At 37.6% G+C, this 16,861-nt stretch overlaps 1 protein-coding gene across 21 annotated transcripts in view; it reads right to left on the bottom strand.

Moving 5' to 3' along the window:
• SLMAP (sarcolemma associated protein) overlaps positions 1-16,861 on the bottom strand; it is a 158,684-nt gene that overhangs the window by 21,517 nt on the left and 120,306 nt on the right. For 12 of the 21 annotated variants that reach the window (XM_060022740.1, XM_060022731.1, XM_060022730.1 and 9 more), the window contains 3 exons: positions 15,817-15,876; positions 10,392-10,472; positions 10,050-10,109 (listed from right to left, as the gene is read on the bottom strand). In XM_060022740.1, coding sequence (XP_059878723.1) covers positions 10,050-10,109; positions 10,392-10,472; positions 15,817-15,876 — 201 coding nt within the window. Of the gene's footprint in view, positions 1-10,049; positions 10,110-10,391; positions 10,473-15,750; positions 15,877-16,861 lie in introns of all 21 variants that reach the window. The other 9 variants (XM_060022726.1, XM_060022725.1, XM_060022729.1 and 6 more) reach the window with 1 other exon arrangement.

The raw sequence follows: 16,861 nt of genomic DNA, 5'->3' as shown, positions 1-16,861 counted from the left end.
ACTCCCAGTCCTTCCCTCCTCAACTCCACCTCGTCCATGGCAACCACAAGTCTGTTCTCCATGTCTTGTAGATATGTTCATTTATGTCATATTTTAGATTCCCACATACAAGTGATATCATATGGTATTTGTCTTTCTCTTTCTGACTTACTTTGCTTAGTATGATAATCTCTAGTTCCATCTATATTGTTGCAAATGGCATTATTTCATTCTTTTTTTATGGCTGAGTAATATTCCATTGTATATATATACCACATCTTCTTTATCCATTCATCTGTTGATGGACATTTAGATTGCTTCCATGTCTTGGCTATTGTAAACAGTGCTGCTATGAACACTGGGGTGCATGTCTCTTTTCGAACTGGGTATATGTCCAGGAGTGGGACTGCTGGATCACATGGCAGATCTATTTTTAGTTTTTTGAGGAACCTCCATACTGTTTTTCACTGTGGCTGCACCGATTTACATTCCCACCAACAGTGTAAGAGGGTTCTCTTTTCTCCACACCCTCTCCAGTATTTATTATTTGTAGACTTTTTAATGATGGCCATTCTGATGGGTGTGAGGTATAGTTTTGATTTGTATTTCTCTAATAATTAGTGATGATGAGCATCTTTTCATGTGTATGTCTTCTTTGGAGAAATGTCTATTTAAGTCTTCTGCCCATTTTTTGATTGGGTTGTTTGTTTTTCTGTTATTGAATTGTATGAGCTATTTGTATATTTTGGAAATTAAGCCCTTGTTGGTTGCATCATTTGCAAAGTATATGTAAATATCATTTGCAAGTATCATGATGCCTTTATCTTACTTTCAAGTGGTTTGGCAAAAAATATCTACATAATATCCTTCAGTAGATATTTTCCTACTTGTATGTTAGGGTTTTTTTCTAAGCACTTTTGACATTTGGGCTACATAATTCTTTGTTTTGGGGCTGACCTGTGGATCGCGGGGTGTTTAGTAGGTTCATTGGTTTCAACCCACTAGATGCTAATAGCACTGCCTCTCAGTTGTAACAACCAAAAATGTTTCCATATATTGCCCAATGTCCCTGGGGGTATAAAATTGCCCAACCTTGAGAACTACTGTTCCATGTTAATAACTTTATAACCAAGAGAAAACAAATCTACACATAGGCTTCTTTCCCACAGAAGCACTGGTTAGTAATTCTGAAACTATTTTCTGTATATTCTAAAAATGTTTTAAAAAATTCATAAATTGTAGATAATGGCATCCAGGTTTCTCACTATTGGGAAAGACAATGACAGATATGGAAATACGAAAGACAATTAATTCTGTGGTGTAAGGTATGAATTAGAAGATCTGAATGTATAAAATAGACTCTAATAGATCTGAATGCATAAAAATAAATAGATATAGAAATAAATATAGACATGTGAAGCAGTAAAGATAGCCATACATGTATGTATGGATATGAAAATACATACATCTATTTCTTAACTCTGTCCACTCAAGTGGGCCTAGAAGTAATGAACACACCATATACTCAGATCTTGGTTTGTAAATACCATTCTCTAGTTTAAAAAACTAGGGCTCTGTGGAGAAATGGCTGATTTCAGGACTAAATCTAAGTACAAGATGAATGTAGAACATCTTTTTTGTGTCAGAAAATAAGAAAGGACTCAAAGAATGATTGGGTCCAAAAAGACATAAGGGGCTCCCACTGGCCAAACATAAGACAATTTGAGTATCAAAATAAATAATGACAGTGACAGATGATAATCCACTGAATAAAACATGAATCCATAAATTCACACTGATATAGAAAAAGAAAGGAAGGAAGGAAAGAAGAAAGGGAAGGGAAGAGAAAACTCTTCCATGTTGTAGAAAGCTTGCTAATAAACGTAGAAGGATGACAGAATTATGAAATCACTACTTGGCAACTATGATTATAATAAATGGTTCAGGCAATCATCATAAGGAGACATTAAAGCTAAGAAGATAAATGTTTGAGGAGTAACAGGCTATTTAAAGTTAACATCACCAGCGATAGAACAATTCAACATCAGGTGCCTCCTGATATGATGCCCAAAATTATTTCTGTTATATTACTGCCAAAGATGCACAACTTTAATCTAATCATGAGGAAACATCAGATACAACCAAACTGAGGGACATTTTAGAAAATGACCATGGTTCTTCAAAAATGTCAATGTCATGGAACACAAAGAAAAACTGAGGAGCTCTTCCAGATTAAAGGAGACTAAAGAGACATGACAGATGAATGCAACGCATGACTCAGGATTTTCTGAGGACATTATTGAGACAACTGACAACATGTGAATAAGGTCTGTGTATTTGATAATAGTAATATATCAGCTTGTAGTTAATTTCCTGATTTTGAGAATTATACGGTAGTTATGGAAGAGAAACAGAAAACACACATGAAAATATTTAGGAGCAAGGTTATCACACCTGCAATTTACTCTCAATGGTTCAGGGAGAGAGAGGGAGGAGGAAGGAAGAGGGAAAGGGAGATGGATAAATCAAATTTGGTAAAACGTTAACAGCAAATAGGGTGAAATGTTAACAGCTGGAAAATCTGGATGAAGAGTATATGAGGTTCTTTGTTCTATTCTTGCAACTTTTCTGTAAGTCTGAAATTATATCAAAATAAAAAGTCAAAAGAATAATTTCTACATATATACATAAACAAATAAAGAAAATACGGCAAAATACTAACAATTGCTGAATCTAGGTGATGGGCACATATGGAAGTTTTTGGCATTCTTTAATTTTTCTTGTGTTTGAAAGTTTTCGTAGGTCTCTTGAAATTACCAATCCTAATGCTACAATCTTGGAGCAATCATTTCTCCCTATATTCTTATCCTTAACCTATCTTCCCCTTCTGCATTCTATATTGCATTGTGACACTAGAGCAATTTTCTTACTGAGATCAAGAACTTACACTGCCGGGGCTTCCCTGGTGGCGAAGTGGTTAAGAATCTGCCCGCCAATGCAGGGGACACAGGTTCGAGCCCTGGCCTGGGAAGATCCCACATGCCACGCAGCAACTAAGCCCGAGCACCACAACTACTGAGCCTGTGCTCTAGAGCCCGAGAGCCACAACTACTGAGCCCGCACGCCTAGAGCCTGTGCTCCACAACAAGAGAAGCCACTGCAATGAGAAGCCCATGCACCGTAACGAAGAGTAGCCCCCGCTCGCCACAACTAGAGAGAAAAGCCCGCGCGCAGCAACGAAGACCCAAGGCAGCCAAAAAATAAATAAATTATTTTTTAAAAAAGGAAGATAAATGAAAGCCTTACTGAGCTAAATAAAAACTCATTTTATTTAGATGTGCAAGTCAAATGGAAATAAATGTTTTTTAGAAACTATGATGAGGTGAAAAGATTAACGGAATCTGTTTTCCTTTTAACACAAATCATGTCTTTAGAAGTGCTTGGTGTATAGTCTGGGCCAGGAACCAGCTTTTCTCAGACTAAGGCTAAATCCTATAAAAAGGTCTACACCACAAATAACCCACCAAACAACCAGCTGTGGCACACAGAATACGTGATACTCTAGATTAAATTTGTTGTCACTATTTCTTCAGAAGAGTGCCTGGAGATTTAACTTAAAACCTGACCTTTGCTTTAAATGTGGGTGAGATACTCTGAACCACGGGGTAAAGGGCCAAATCAAAACATTTCTGCCTGAGTTCTATTTTGCACGTGCATGTTTGTGGAAGGCTAATGTAGCCATAACATCTGTCACCTCAGCAACTGACAGAAGTGACCTAGCAGAAGCAGCTGGCCAGGTGGGTGCCACCCTCTTTCTACTACTATCACCCATTCCTTTGGAAAGTCTGGTAGTTTAGTTGCAGGCTCGGCTGGCGAGAACCTTCACACTTTCTTGCTGGGTATGTGTAGTCGTGTGAGATAGCCCTAGGTGGTAGCCTATGAATTTAACTTTGGCAGCAGCCTCTTACTGTTGATTCTCACCCCTTTGCCATTCCTTCTGACCAGCCGGGTTCCTTCTTGACAACTGGATCTTTTGTTGGCTCCTTTGTCCTTCCCATTGTTCTTCTCTTTCTCTATAAATTCCCCCTGCTATCGCAGTCCATCCCTATGCAGAGAATTCCCAAACACTGTTACTGACTTCTTTCTGACCCAGTCTTATCTTTCTCCACATCTGCCCCACACAGCCTGTGTTGCACCACACTTTCCTACTGGTAAATGTTATTCCTACGTTAAACATTAATCCTATTTGTAAATGTCAGTACTATTTTAAGGAAAGGCATGGCTCCCTTTTCCCTCTTGGTGTACCCTGACTTATCTTTAACCAACACATTTGGGAAGCCCGTTCTGACTACTGCTCCACCCCTGCCCTGCCCCTAGCCAGGAAATTAGCTCTGCTCTCCAAAGTTTTCACCACACCTATTAAAACACTCATTACACTATCAACATGTCTCCTTACTCCATAGGACTATAGCCTCCTCATGTGTCTTATCTCTGTATCTCCTGGGCCAATAAATGTCACAGAATTAAGTGAAAATGGCTTTCCAGTCCTAGTTTCTGTATCACACTTCCAACTGCATTTCTGGTTCCGAGGGTGACAATACAAAACTTCTGAACGTGAAAGGAAGAACTTTTAATAATTATGCTGGGACAATGGGTATAAATGGTTTCAGGCAAAAAAAAAAAAAAAAAAAAAAAAGGCAAACCAGAACCTATGGAAAACCTTCCTGTTCAACATGTGCCAAACTAAAAACATCACATTGTCTTTCCACCACATCATTTAGACTATGTCCCTAGTTATTTATATGTCCTGCAAGTTGGCAGTTGGATCTAGAATCTTGATCAGATTCAGGTTCAGTTTTTTTGTCACTGAAAAAATACATCACATGTGGTATGACACACTTTCAGGGTCATCTCAAATGATACTTCTTCCATGAATCGCCTTTCCTCCCCATCTTCTAAGATAAACAGAAAGGAACAAATATAAAATCTGGACATTCTTTCTCCTTTCTTTGACTCCTAATGGCAACAACCACCAAGAAACAGCTTATCATCTATACCTCTTCTATAGCCAATTTGTCTAGAAACTCCTCAAGTCCCAAAGAGAGTCTCATTAGACTTTGAAACCACTGGAGTCTCTGGCACAGTTCCCTAAATAGAGCAAACTTGCATTAGACACTGCTTGGACTGAATTCCAGTCTTCTTTTTGTCTTTTTTTTTGGGGAAATGATTTCAAGCATATAAAAACCTGTGGATCAAGCCACAGCTTTATTTCTCTCAAAAGTGGCATAAATTGGTTGAAAATAATATTTCAGGAAAAATTACTACTGCTATCATTTCATTAATATCTCATGGTGAATGTTTAATCTACTTTAGATTCTTCTCCTAACCCTAGATGACTAACATGACAGGTAGCACATTATAATTCTAAAAAAAGATTGGCTGTTTTTTAAAAAGGAAATAATAAAATTTGAAAATAATGGTTCAAGAAGCCAGGCATAGGGTTTCAATGAATAAAATAAAGGGGCTACTTTCTACAACTCTCAAGGTTAATAACACTGTGGTCTAATAATTTATATTCTTCATTTAAGAGAAAAATTGTGTCAGTCTAGCGAATCTAATTACACAGACAACAAAACATAACCACATACACTCAAGCATAACCCAAGTGTTTCTCATAAATGTCAGTAAATACATTATTTTAAAGAATTTAAGACTTCCCTGGTGGCGCAGTGGTTAACAATCTCTGCCTGGTAATGCAGGGAACACGGGTTCGAGCCCTGGTCCAGGAAGATCTCACATGCCGTGGAGCAACTAAGCCCGAGTGCCACAACTACTGAGCCTGTGCTCTAGAGCCAGCAAGCCACAACTACTGAGCATGCAAGCTGCAACTACTGAAGCCTGCACGCCTAGAGCCCGTGTTCCACAAGAGAAGCCACCGCAATGAGAAGCCCGCACACCGCAACAAAGAGTAGCCCCTACTTGCGGCAACTAGAGAAAAATCCGCGTGCAGCAACGAAGACCCAATGCGGCCAAAAATAAATTTATTTTAAAAAAAAAGAATTTACACAACTCTTACAAAGAAAAACAATGGATGAAACAACCATTTAGGGCTATTATGACTGTTTCTTGGAGACTCTTCTAAAATTTCCCGCTTCTAATGGGTGATTTTTCTTTATCTAATTACTGATTGATTTAACAATTCTATTCTTTTTTTTTTTTTTTTTGCGGTACGCGGGCCTCTCACTGTTGTGGCCTGTCCCGCTGCGGAGCACAGGCTCTGGACGCACAGGCTCGGTGGCCATGGCTCACGGGCCCAGCCGCTCCGCGGCATGTGGGATCTTCCTGGACCGGGGCACGAACCTGTGTCCCCTGCATCGGCAGGCGGACTCTCAACCACTGCGCCACCAGGGAAGCCCAACAATTCTATTCTTAAAATCAAGCTGCAAAATCTTTCAAGAGGTGTTGATAAAAATACCACTTCATTAAACAAAAGTTGGCAATCATACAGAAATGTAAGGAAAGTTTTTGGGTTCTGTTTTTGTCACCTTAACTGAAAGCAAGGTTAGGGAAACTAACCCATTTTCATCAATGGCACTCCAAACAATTACCAGGAGCATTCGTACACCCACCCTCCTTCCACATACACCTTGTGTTTTCCAGTCTCTATCTCCTACAACTTCCCCTTTTATACCCTCTTCCTTGAGTCTGATTCTCTAGCCTATATCATGGGCACTTTTACAGATATAATTTAGCCTTCCCGTTGTACTCAAGGATTAAAAAAAATTTTGCCCTGACATCTGGCAAAGTAAACAAATTAATACATTATTAACTAGAAAAGATCCACAACCAACAACTGCTTTTCCCTAAAAGATAAAGTAGGAAATATTTTTTTAAATCCCACAATCTTATTTAATTAATGAAAAGTTACCCTTTAACTGATAGGTTTGCCTTTTTTTAAAGAATAAATTTATTTATTTAATTTATTTTTTTGGGTCTTTGTTGCTGCACATGGGCTTTCTCTAGTTGCGGTGAGCAGGGGCTACTCTTCGTTGCAATGTGCAGGCTTCTCATTGCGGTGGCTTCTCCTGTTGCAGAGCATGAGCTCTAGGCATGCGGGCTTCAGTAGTTGTGGCACACAGGCTCAGCAGTTGTGGCTCGCGGGCTCTAGAGGGCAGGCTCAGTAATTGTGGTGCATGGGCTTAGTTGCTCCACAGCATGTGGGATCTTCCCGGATCAGGGATTGAACCCGTGTCCCCTGCATTGGCAGGTGGATTCTTTTTTTTTTTTTTTTTTTTTTTTTTTTGCTGTACATGGGCCTCTCACTGTTGTAGCCTCTCCTGCTGCGAAGCACAGGTTCCGGACGTGCAGGCTCAGCAGCCATGGCTCACGGACCCAGCCACTCCGCGGCACGTGGGATCTTCCCGGACCAGGGCACGAACCCGTGTCCCCTGCATTGGCAGGTGGACTCTCAACCACTGCGCCACCAGGGAAGCCCAGCAGGTGGATTCTTAACGACTGCACCACGAGGGAAGTCCCCAGATAGGTTTGCCTTTCTTAATCACCATCATTATTATTATTATTATCAGTATCTTCATTATGGGGCTTAACGTGTTATGTTCCCAACAACATATTAAGCGATCTACTTGTACTGTTTCATTTAATCCTCACAATAATCCTATGAAGTTGGTTTTCCCCAAACCAACAAACGAAAAAACACTGAAGCACAGAGGGGTTACGCAATTTGCCCAAGGATATATTACAAATAAATGGCAGGGGCTTCCCTCGTGGTGCAATAGATTCCACGCTCCCAATGCAGGGGGCCCAGGTTTGAATCTTGCTCAAGGAACTAGATCCCACATGCATGCTGCAACTAGGAGTTCACATGCCACAACTGAGACCCAGCACAACCAAATAAATAAATAAATAAGTGAATTAAAAAAAACAACCCACAAATCAATGGCAGAGCTGGGTCAGAACTCAGAGATCTTTGGCTCTTAGACTCTTGGCTAGAGTCTGTCACTTTCCTAATGCTCTTGTGGTTTTATAACTTTGATGTAAGAGGTCTATTATTAATTCATTCAACAAACATCTGAGTTTTTCCAAATATCTGGCATTGTGGTAGGGAAGAGGATAAAAATAAAATCTAAAGCAGATGGACACATAAAATTACAAAAGCACTAAAGCAGTTGAATATAATTAACACAATCATAAACACTATTTACAGGAGTTACTCAGTTTTCCTGGGTATCTCCCTTGTGTACAGGAGGTATACATGTTATTAAACTCCTGTTGATGTTGTTTTTTTCTAAAAAAAAAAAATTACTACTTATAAATCAATCTGGATTTGGCTGCTGAAAAGCTTTCTGGGGAATTTCTACAGTAAAAAAAGATCATAAGAACAGCTACTTCTTTACGATGGGTGTCCCTTCCTCATTCACCTCCTTTCTTGTTTCTGTGTGTCCCCCAAAGGCCCAAGGTTCCCAAACTTTTTCAGGATCAGCAAAAACATTCTATGCATTAATGGCCTTACGTTTCTGAGAAGAATCAGAAATGCTCCAAGATGAGATTTCTGGCCTGTACACACATTAACTTAGATTTATTATTACCACACTAGAAAAAAGGCATGTCTCGTAAACACCAAAGGTCACCTGAGAAGAGTGTGGATCGATAAGAATACTGGAAACTATTATCATACTTAAAAACAGGTTGGCAATTGGTTGCCCGGGCCAGTAATCCTCAGGGCTTCCCTTGGTACGGGAATTCAGTCAAAGGTGCCTCAAAGAGCCATGTCAGCTTCAGTGTCCATGGGGGAGAAAAGAGAAGGCCATGATGCCCAGACTAAGGAATTCGAGAGAATCTGGGTAATCTCTTGGTTAACCAACCCCAATCCCAATCATTATACAACTAGGAGAGCAGCAGGATCATGCAGGGTGAAACTAAGGCTTCCTTATATAATCCAAAACTTAGGGTCTGTACTGGGAGATCCCTTAATAGCCCAGCCAGAAGCAAAGGCATTTCTATACAAAGAAACCTCCACAGGCTGCTTTTGCTGCTAATTTCCGAGAGTTGCCTGGTATCGGTCCACTGCTACTAAAATGCGTAACCTAGTGAGCTGAACTTATATGTCAACTTTTCTTGTGTACAGTAAGGCAATTATAAAAGAGACGAAATGCTGGGTGGGAGAGGGAGGGGATATGGGGGTATATGTATACACACATAGCTGACTCACTTTGTTGTACAGCAGAAATTAACACAACATTGTAAAGCAATTATACTCCAATAAAGATGTAAAAAATAATAATTTTCTCTAAATGAGAAATGGATCAAAACACTTAAAAGTGAATCTTCGGTGTAGCAGCTCTTGTCATGATTGCAAAAAAAAAAGGAAGATTAAATGCTGACAATCACAGATTTATCAATAAGCCACCCCCAGGCACTTTATTTTAAAAACACTTTTATAAATGCTAATTTAATTCCTACCCATTTCATTCTAAACAAGTAAATATCAAATAAATGTACTTCTTATTTAGAAGTGACACAAGTGAAAGAATTTATTATATGCACTGCTCATCTTAGCCCCACCCAAAATTTCTAGAAGAGTCCTAAGAACCTGGGGATATTTACTGGAGAATGAGGAGGGCCAGAAAATGAGGAAATTTACAACTGCTACCATATGATAACAGAGCAAACAGGTAGTTCTTTCAAGAAAGTTAATATTTTTAATCTATTTTTAGTTTACATTAAAAGTGGTAATGAGTTTCTATCAGAGACATCAAGGTAAACACAAAAAAACCACAGCTGCATTTCACATTCTACCACTTATTGCCTTGCCTTCATATAACTTTGATTGATACAAACTATTTTACAACTTAAATGTTTTTCTTTAAAGCACTGGAACCAACATCAACATTTTAAATTTTAGTTCCTGATACTTTAGAGAACCTATCTTAATCTTTTAAGTTAAAACTTAGTTTTAACTAAAGCTTAAAACATCATATAATACATGATTTTGTGGCAAAGGGTGAATCTGATGCCCTGGTTTAAAATGTCTTAAAAATAAGTTAAAATACCTTTTAATAGGGACACTTTAGCAAAGGGTTCATTTAGGTCTTGCTCATCCATTTGGGCGTCTACAGAGGGGGGAAAAAAGATAATTATAAACAGTAAACTCTATTAGCAAGCTATCATTACCAAAATAAAAAACTGAAATTTATACAGCTATTGTATTTGGATCATTGAAAGTAGTTTTTAAATTTATCCAAGATTCAAGGGAGTGACTTGATAAACAGAAGTATTGCTTTTTCCCCCAAACACAAACTTTGAGATCTCCACCCACACTAACCTGCATACCTGAACTGCTTGGTAGGTAACAATAACATCTACAGATTTATAAATATTAGGTTAAAACTCACCTGTAGTGTCGTCACTACTTTTCTCCTTGCTTGGACTCAGGGTATCTGATAAATCAGATTCCTTTGCTCTTGCCTGGTTCTCTAAGAAGAAATAAATAAATAAATAAATAAATAAAAGTAGAATCTCTTTACAATTAAATAGCTTATATCAATAAAACTGCTTCAGGCTATGAGTGCTCTAAATCTACTGGTATGCGAAATACTTTTAAAATTAACTGAGGTCACTGAATCTCTTACTTCTTCACCACTCTAGTCCAAAATGGAATGCTGGTTATTACACGTAGCTCATATTAAATTATAATGTGGATCATGATTGCTGTGTAGAGGAGGGCTGGGGCTTTTGTTCAAGGCTGTCCACTGGCCAACTGGAAACAAAAATGAAGCAAGCTTTGCTAAAGTATTCAGAGACCTGCAACAAATATAGCAAAATTCCCAGGACAATGTGGATACTGTATGAAGATGATGAAAGAAAAGGATTCTATTATATAAAAACACTAGTTAGGTTGCCTTAGTAATATTTATACTCATGATAAAAACTCTTTTTAAAAAAATCACCATTGTCTTTTATAAAAGTAACATTTAAAACAAGAAAATTAACAGCCTTTTATATCTAAAGAAAGTATTACTGTCCCTGAACCACAGGCCTGAAATTCTTTGCTTGAGTTGATATTTCCTTAAACTCAAAGGACCATTCTCACTACTTGGCCTATTCAGGCTATATTAAGACATAGCTTAAGCTCCATTACCTCTAAGCAAGTCTTCATTTCTCCAGCATGTTGCTCCTTTTTATTATCTTCTCTGGGACATAGGGTTTTATAATTAATCATGTTCTATTTTATATCATTCTCTGTGTATACATATATCTTGTTTCCTCAGTGAGATTATAAATTCACTAAACATATAATTACTTTTTATATGTTACGCACTTAACTATACTGTTTGCGGTAATCTGTATCAAAAATTTAAATGTGTACATCCACTTCTAGTACTTTTCCTAAGGAAATAATAGGCAACATATAGTATATATACATAAGGACGTTCATTGCAGCATTGTTCATTATGGAATGCAAAATGTCCAAGATATATTCACTACTACTAAGTAAAACTAAAGTCTGTTAAGCCATGTATAAGATGACCCCCTTTAGACTGAAAATGGCTATACACTTAGCTATGAATTTTTTGTTGTATATATTCATTCAAGTCTAGAAGGATCTACAACAGAGATACCATGGTCATTTCTGAAGGTAGGGATGAACATTTATTTTCTAACTTCACATTGTTTTATACATTGTTTGAAAAATTATAGCGAACATATAATTGTTTTCATAATCAACTTAATCAAGAGATATTTTTCATTTTAGAAACAGAAACATATCTAAAACCAATACTGTCAAAATAATTAATATTAAAATATAACTTGTTCCATTAAGAACTATTCCATATAAGAATAAGAACTAAGCTATTCCATATAAGAATACATTAGAACTTATGGCTTCATTTGTGAAATGAGTGATGGATTACAAGAAGCCTTTTGCTTCCTTTCTCACTGCCATTTCTAGTCAAAGGCCAACTGGGGAGAGACAGTGAGTTTTTTTTTTGGTTTGTTTTTTGTGGTTTTTTTGCGGTACGCGGGCCTCTCACTGCTGTGGCCTCTCCCGTTGCGGAGCACAGGCTCCAGATGCGCAGGCTCAGCGGCCATGGCTCATGGGCCCAGCCGCTCCGCGGCATGTGGGATCTTCCCGGACCGGGGCACGAACCCGTGTCCCCTGCATCGGCAGGCGGACTCTCAACCACTGCGCCATCAGGGAAGCCCCGACAGTGAGTTTAGATTACAAGTGAAGTCACTGATTACTGAGGTCCATGGGAATCTAATCTGTGACCTCTGGTGCATTCACAGTGTACTATAGTCAGACATTTCTGAATGTACTAGTTTTGATCACTAAGTTACAGTCTCAAATAAGGCAGGCTAACACATCTTGTCTATATATAGACAGAAAAGAAACCACTGTGGGAACAAAAAGGAAAAGACAAAAATGACTCTTTCCTAATTTTAATATTCTTGGCAATTTGATGATCAAGATACAGAGGTAAACCAAGAGGAACGCATTTTCAAAAGTATTCTTCTGTCTTAGAAGGAACTTTTATTTCCTATTTGGAGTAGTAGCCAGGAAGGTAAAATTGCCTTAGAGGTGGGACTATCTTCCATTAAGATCTTACTAGAATATAAGTTCCATGAGTGCAGGAATTTTTGTTTTGTTAACTGCTATAATCCCATTGCATAGAACAGTGCACGGTACATAGTAGGTGCGCTAAAAAGAGGACCATTAGAAACACAATTTTACTTTGAGTAAGAAGGCAAGCTTTTAGCAAGTCAAGTCATGGTTCACCATTGTTGTGTCCTGATACTAGAGTTATTATACGGAGAGGCAAACAAAATCTATTCAAGATGAAACACAGGACACAACAAATGAGTGGTAGAGTCTCTACTGTTCAAAACATCTACTTTTCAGCTATGAAGCAGCACCCAACTTTCCAGTATTAAAAGTCTTTACTAGCTGATTTTCTGTGCAGTATTTAATCATTAAAATGCATACCAATAGTATATAGAAGTAAATGGAGGAATGGCTACCAACATCAATACCAAAACTGTTCCCAAACTGGCAAGTCTAAAATAAGGTGAATATTTTCACTATCTTCAAGCAGACATAACGACGGATGGGCAAGACAAACACAGACCACTTCCTACACCACTGGAACCATTATTTGCAAAGAAAGCAAGGTCAAGGATCAAGGGGAAAAAAAAAGGAGAACTAACATTTGTTGGACAACGGACCAGTGCTTCCTGCTTTATAAGCAATATTTCATTAAATTCCCACAAAATCCTCTAAGTTATATACTGTCAATCCCATTTTACAAATGAGGAAACTGAGGTTTAAAGAGCTAAAGTAAGTTGCCTGAGGGCACATAGCTAGTTACTAGTAGAACCTGGAATTAAAAGCTACTGTTTGACCTACCCTGTATTCTTTCTACTTCCACCTTGAAATCTACTGTAAACTGCAAGTTGAGTTAGGACTTAAATAGAAGGCATACGCAACTTATGATTACATTTTTCATTAGGTGCAATACCTGAAGGAAATACTACCAAGACTTGTAACAGCTGGTAATTGGCAATTTCCAACAATTGATATTTAAAATCAGTTTTAAATATCATTCCATTAAAAACATCAGCAATGAAAGCATTTAAAAAATAAAACAATCCAGCCAAACCCAAAAGAAAATACTGTATAGCCAGATATAAAGCATTTAAAATGTAATTTATTTCAGCCAAGTAGTTTGTCACAAGGATTAGTGTACCTCTGCATGCTGTCTGTGGGAAGTACCAGTAAAATGTTGACTGCTGATAGAAATATCTCTGGGTATATAAAACATCTGTTTTATCATTCTTTTTTTGGCCACGCTGCACAGCTTGCAGGATCTTAGTTCCCTGCCCAGGGATTGAACCCGGGCCCGGTCAGTGAAAGCTCTGAGTCCTTACCACTGGACCACCAGGGAATTCCCTGTATTATCATTCTTTTTTGGGGGGCTGTGTTGGGTCTTCGTTGCTGTGTGCAGGCTTTCTCTAGTTGTGGCAAGTGGGGGCTACTCTTCCTTGAGGCGCGCAGGCTTCTCATTATGGTGGCTTCTCTTGTTGCGAAGCACGGGCTCTAGGCGCGCGGGCTTTAGCAGTTGCAGCACGTGGGCTCAGTAGTTTCGGCATATGGGGCCTAGGGCACGCAGGCTTCAGTAGTTGTGGTGCACTGGCTTAGTTGCTCCGCAGCATGTGGGAATCTTGCCGGACAGGGCTCGAACCTGTGTCCCCTGCGTTAGCAGGCAGATTCCCAACCACTGCGCCACGAGGTAAGTCCCCGTATTATCATTCTTAAAGGATGTATTCTATTCACTTGCATGGAGTTAGTTGCCATAATTTATTTAATAAATGCCCTTTTTATTGGACACTTATGTTTTCCTTTCTTTGCCTTTAAAACAACACAAACAAATGCACTTGCACATTTGTCCAATTTGTTCCTTAAGATAAAAACTTGGAAGTGAAATTGCTAGGTCAAAAAGCATGTTCTTTAAAACTTTAAATACATATTTTATAGCCAGATTTCAAAAGGAAATCATAAGATTTTCTTTTTCAATAATGACATCACATAATTTGAAGGAAATATATTCTAATTCAGAATGCATTAAATAGAAGCACTTGGGTAGCAAGATACTTTTCTTTAATTATAAGAAGCACTGATTTTTTTCTAAGGCTCTACTTCTACATCAAAGTATTGGCTATTTAACCAACTAATCTGAATAGGTATTTAGGTGGTGAAGTAAAAGCTATTTTAAAATCTGTTCTCATCTCACTTTAATAAGATGAAATAAATTGCCATATGTACTAAAAATAGTTCACTGTTCTGAAACTCAATGCCTGTTTGCCAGAACAATATTAGTGATGCATATTTTATGCATTCTTTCTCCAAATATGGCATCTGCCATGCACAAAATTCCAAATGGAAGCCACCAGATATATGAAATAACACTATCCTTTTAAATATTTTTAAAAGCCAAATGGATCCAGTTACTTTCATAAAACAAAACGTAATGAAGTGGAGTATTGCAAACTTTTATCACTCATTGTTTTAGCTAACCAAAATGATTGTCAATTTAGTTTTAAATTTTATACTGGTATGTTCTTCTGATGAAAGTCCTAGAATGAATAATGAGCATATCCCACTAAATTTATTTGCACAATTTCCCTATACATAAAAGTGACTTGACAATACGATGCTTTAAAACTCACTTTTCTTCTCTAAGCCTGACAATTGTAACAGAAAAGAATCAACAGAATAAATTACTTCAAGCAATTACAGGACTGTTCATTAAAAAATATAAGGTTCTACATAATCACTTTTGTTTAAGTCAAATTGAAATGCTAACAATTAAGATAATATTAAATATCATAAGGACTATTAAACGTATGATAACCAACAAAATGGAACTGCAAGCATTTTTCACCTGTTTCAAAAAAGATTTACATTGCGTTTGATTAAAATTTTGAGATCAAAGCTGAAAATAATGCTGGAAGTGAGACAGAGAGATTGCAACAAATCTTTAATACCTAACGAAACCTATTCCAAGCATTAAAAAAAAAACCCACACATATATACCCATTTAAAAAGAAACTTTCTGATGAACATATCCTTCTTAAAACAGAACTCCAACTATTTTATATTATTATCTGATATTGTTACTAGATTGCCATTTTGTGAGCTGTAAGACATAAATTGATGGTTAAAGTACTATGAACTTGGAAATGTATACTAACCTTCATTATCCAAAAGAGTTGTCAAAACCCACAGAAAAATGCCACAGAAACCCACAGAAAACGAACCTTTTGAAAGCTTTGTTTCTTCTACCACTTTGGTTAGATGCCCCTCGACGATCAGCTTCTCTGCCAAAGAAAATAAACGTTACTATCGAAGCCCAAACTGAGTAGCAAGCACTTCCCTGAGCTGGGCAGTGTAACACATTCCATGACCAAATTTAAAGATGATAACATTACTCCCATGACTAGGCTTGAACAAAAACTTGAACCTGGAAGGGGAACTAAGAGAACTGGAATGATACTAGATGAGTCAGGTTAATGCAGAAATCCGAGGGTAAGGGAACTGAACTGCTTTCAGTTTTCATTAGCTTTCACCTTATTTTAAAAGCCTTGAACTTTTAAAAAAGGACTCAGAACAAACAAAGCAACCTTCTTTAAATCAAGGATATTAAGTTGAAATAAAGGAATTCTGAGAAGGTATTTCATTTAAATAAAGAAGTAATACAAATTATATTATATCAACAGTTTACTTTTCCCTATTGACACAATTTAGCAGAGATGCCTGTATGACATGTTTCAGTAAAATGAATAATTTTAGAAGAGCTAATTACTGAAAGAAATTTAAAAAAACTTTTGCTTTTGTTTTATGGGGGAGTCTCTGCAAATGTATAATGTAGTTTCTTTATAATTTATTTAAGGTCAGGTTTTCATATTCTGCCTTTCAGTCAGGAGGATAATATATCTATTCTGTATACACCATTATCTGATTCTATATGTCAGTTGGTCTCCTTCATTTTACACTTTGAAGTATGTGAAATTTCTCTATTCTTCTATCCCTCAACTCACTGCAACTTGGTCTACACCCATTACTCAACCACTGAAACGGCCCCAAGATCACTATAACCTATCTGCCAAAGCCCATGGTTCCTTTTCTTAATTTTCATTTAACATAGGCTCTTTGCAGCATGTGGCACTGTTTGCTCCTGCCTCCTTGAAAAATAGGAAGTCGAAGTAATAAATTTAGATAATTTTAAAAGGCATTAACCCTACAAGATATGTAACATAAGCTGTCTTACCCATCCTCTGTCCTACTCCATTCCATTCTTGAAAA

Source organism: Delphinus delphis, chromosome 10 (assembly GCF_949987515.2).
Source record: "Delphinus delphis chromosome 10, mDelDel1.2, whole genome shotgun sequence".
Lineage (NCBI taxonomy): Eukaryota > Metazoa > Chordata > Mammalia > Artiodactyla > Delphinidae > Delphinus > Delphinus delphis.
The sequence above is the reverse complement of the archived record's forward strand: the minus strand, read 5'-3'. Positions and strand labels throughout refer to the sequence as shown.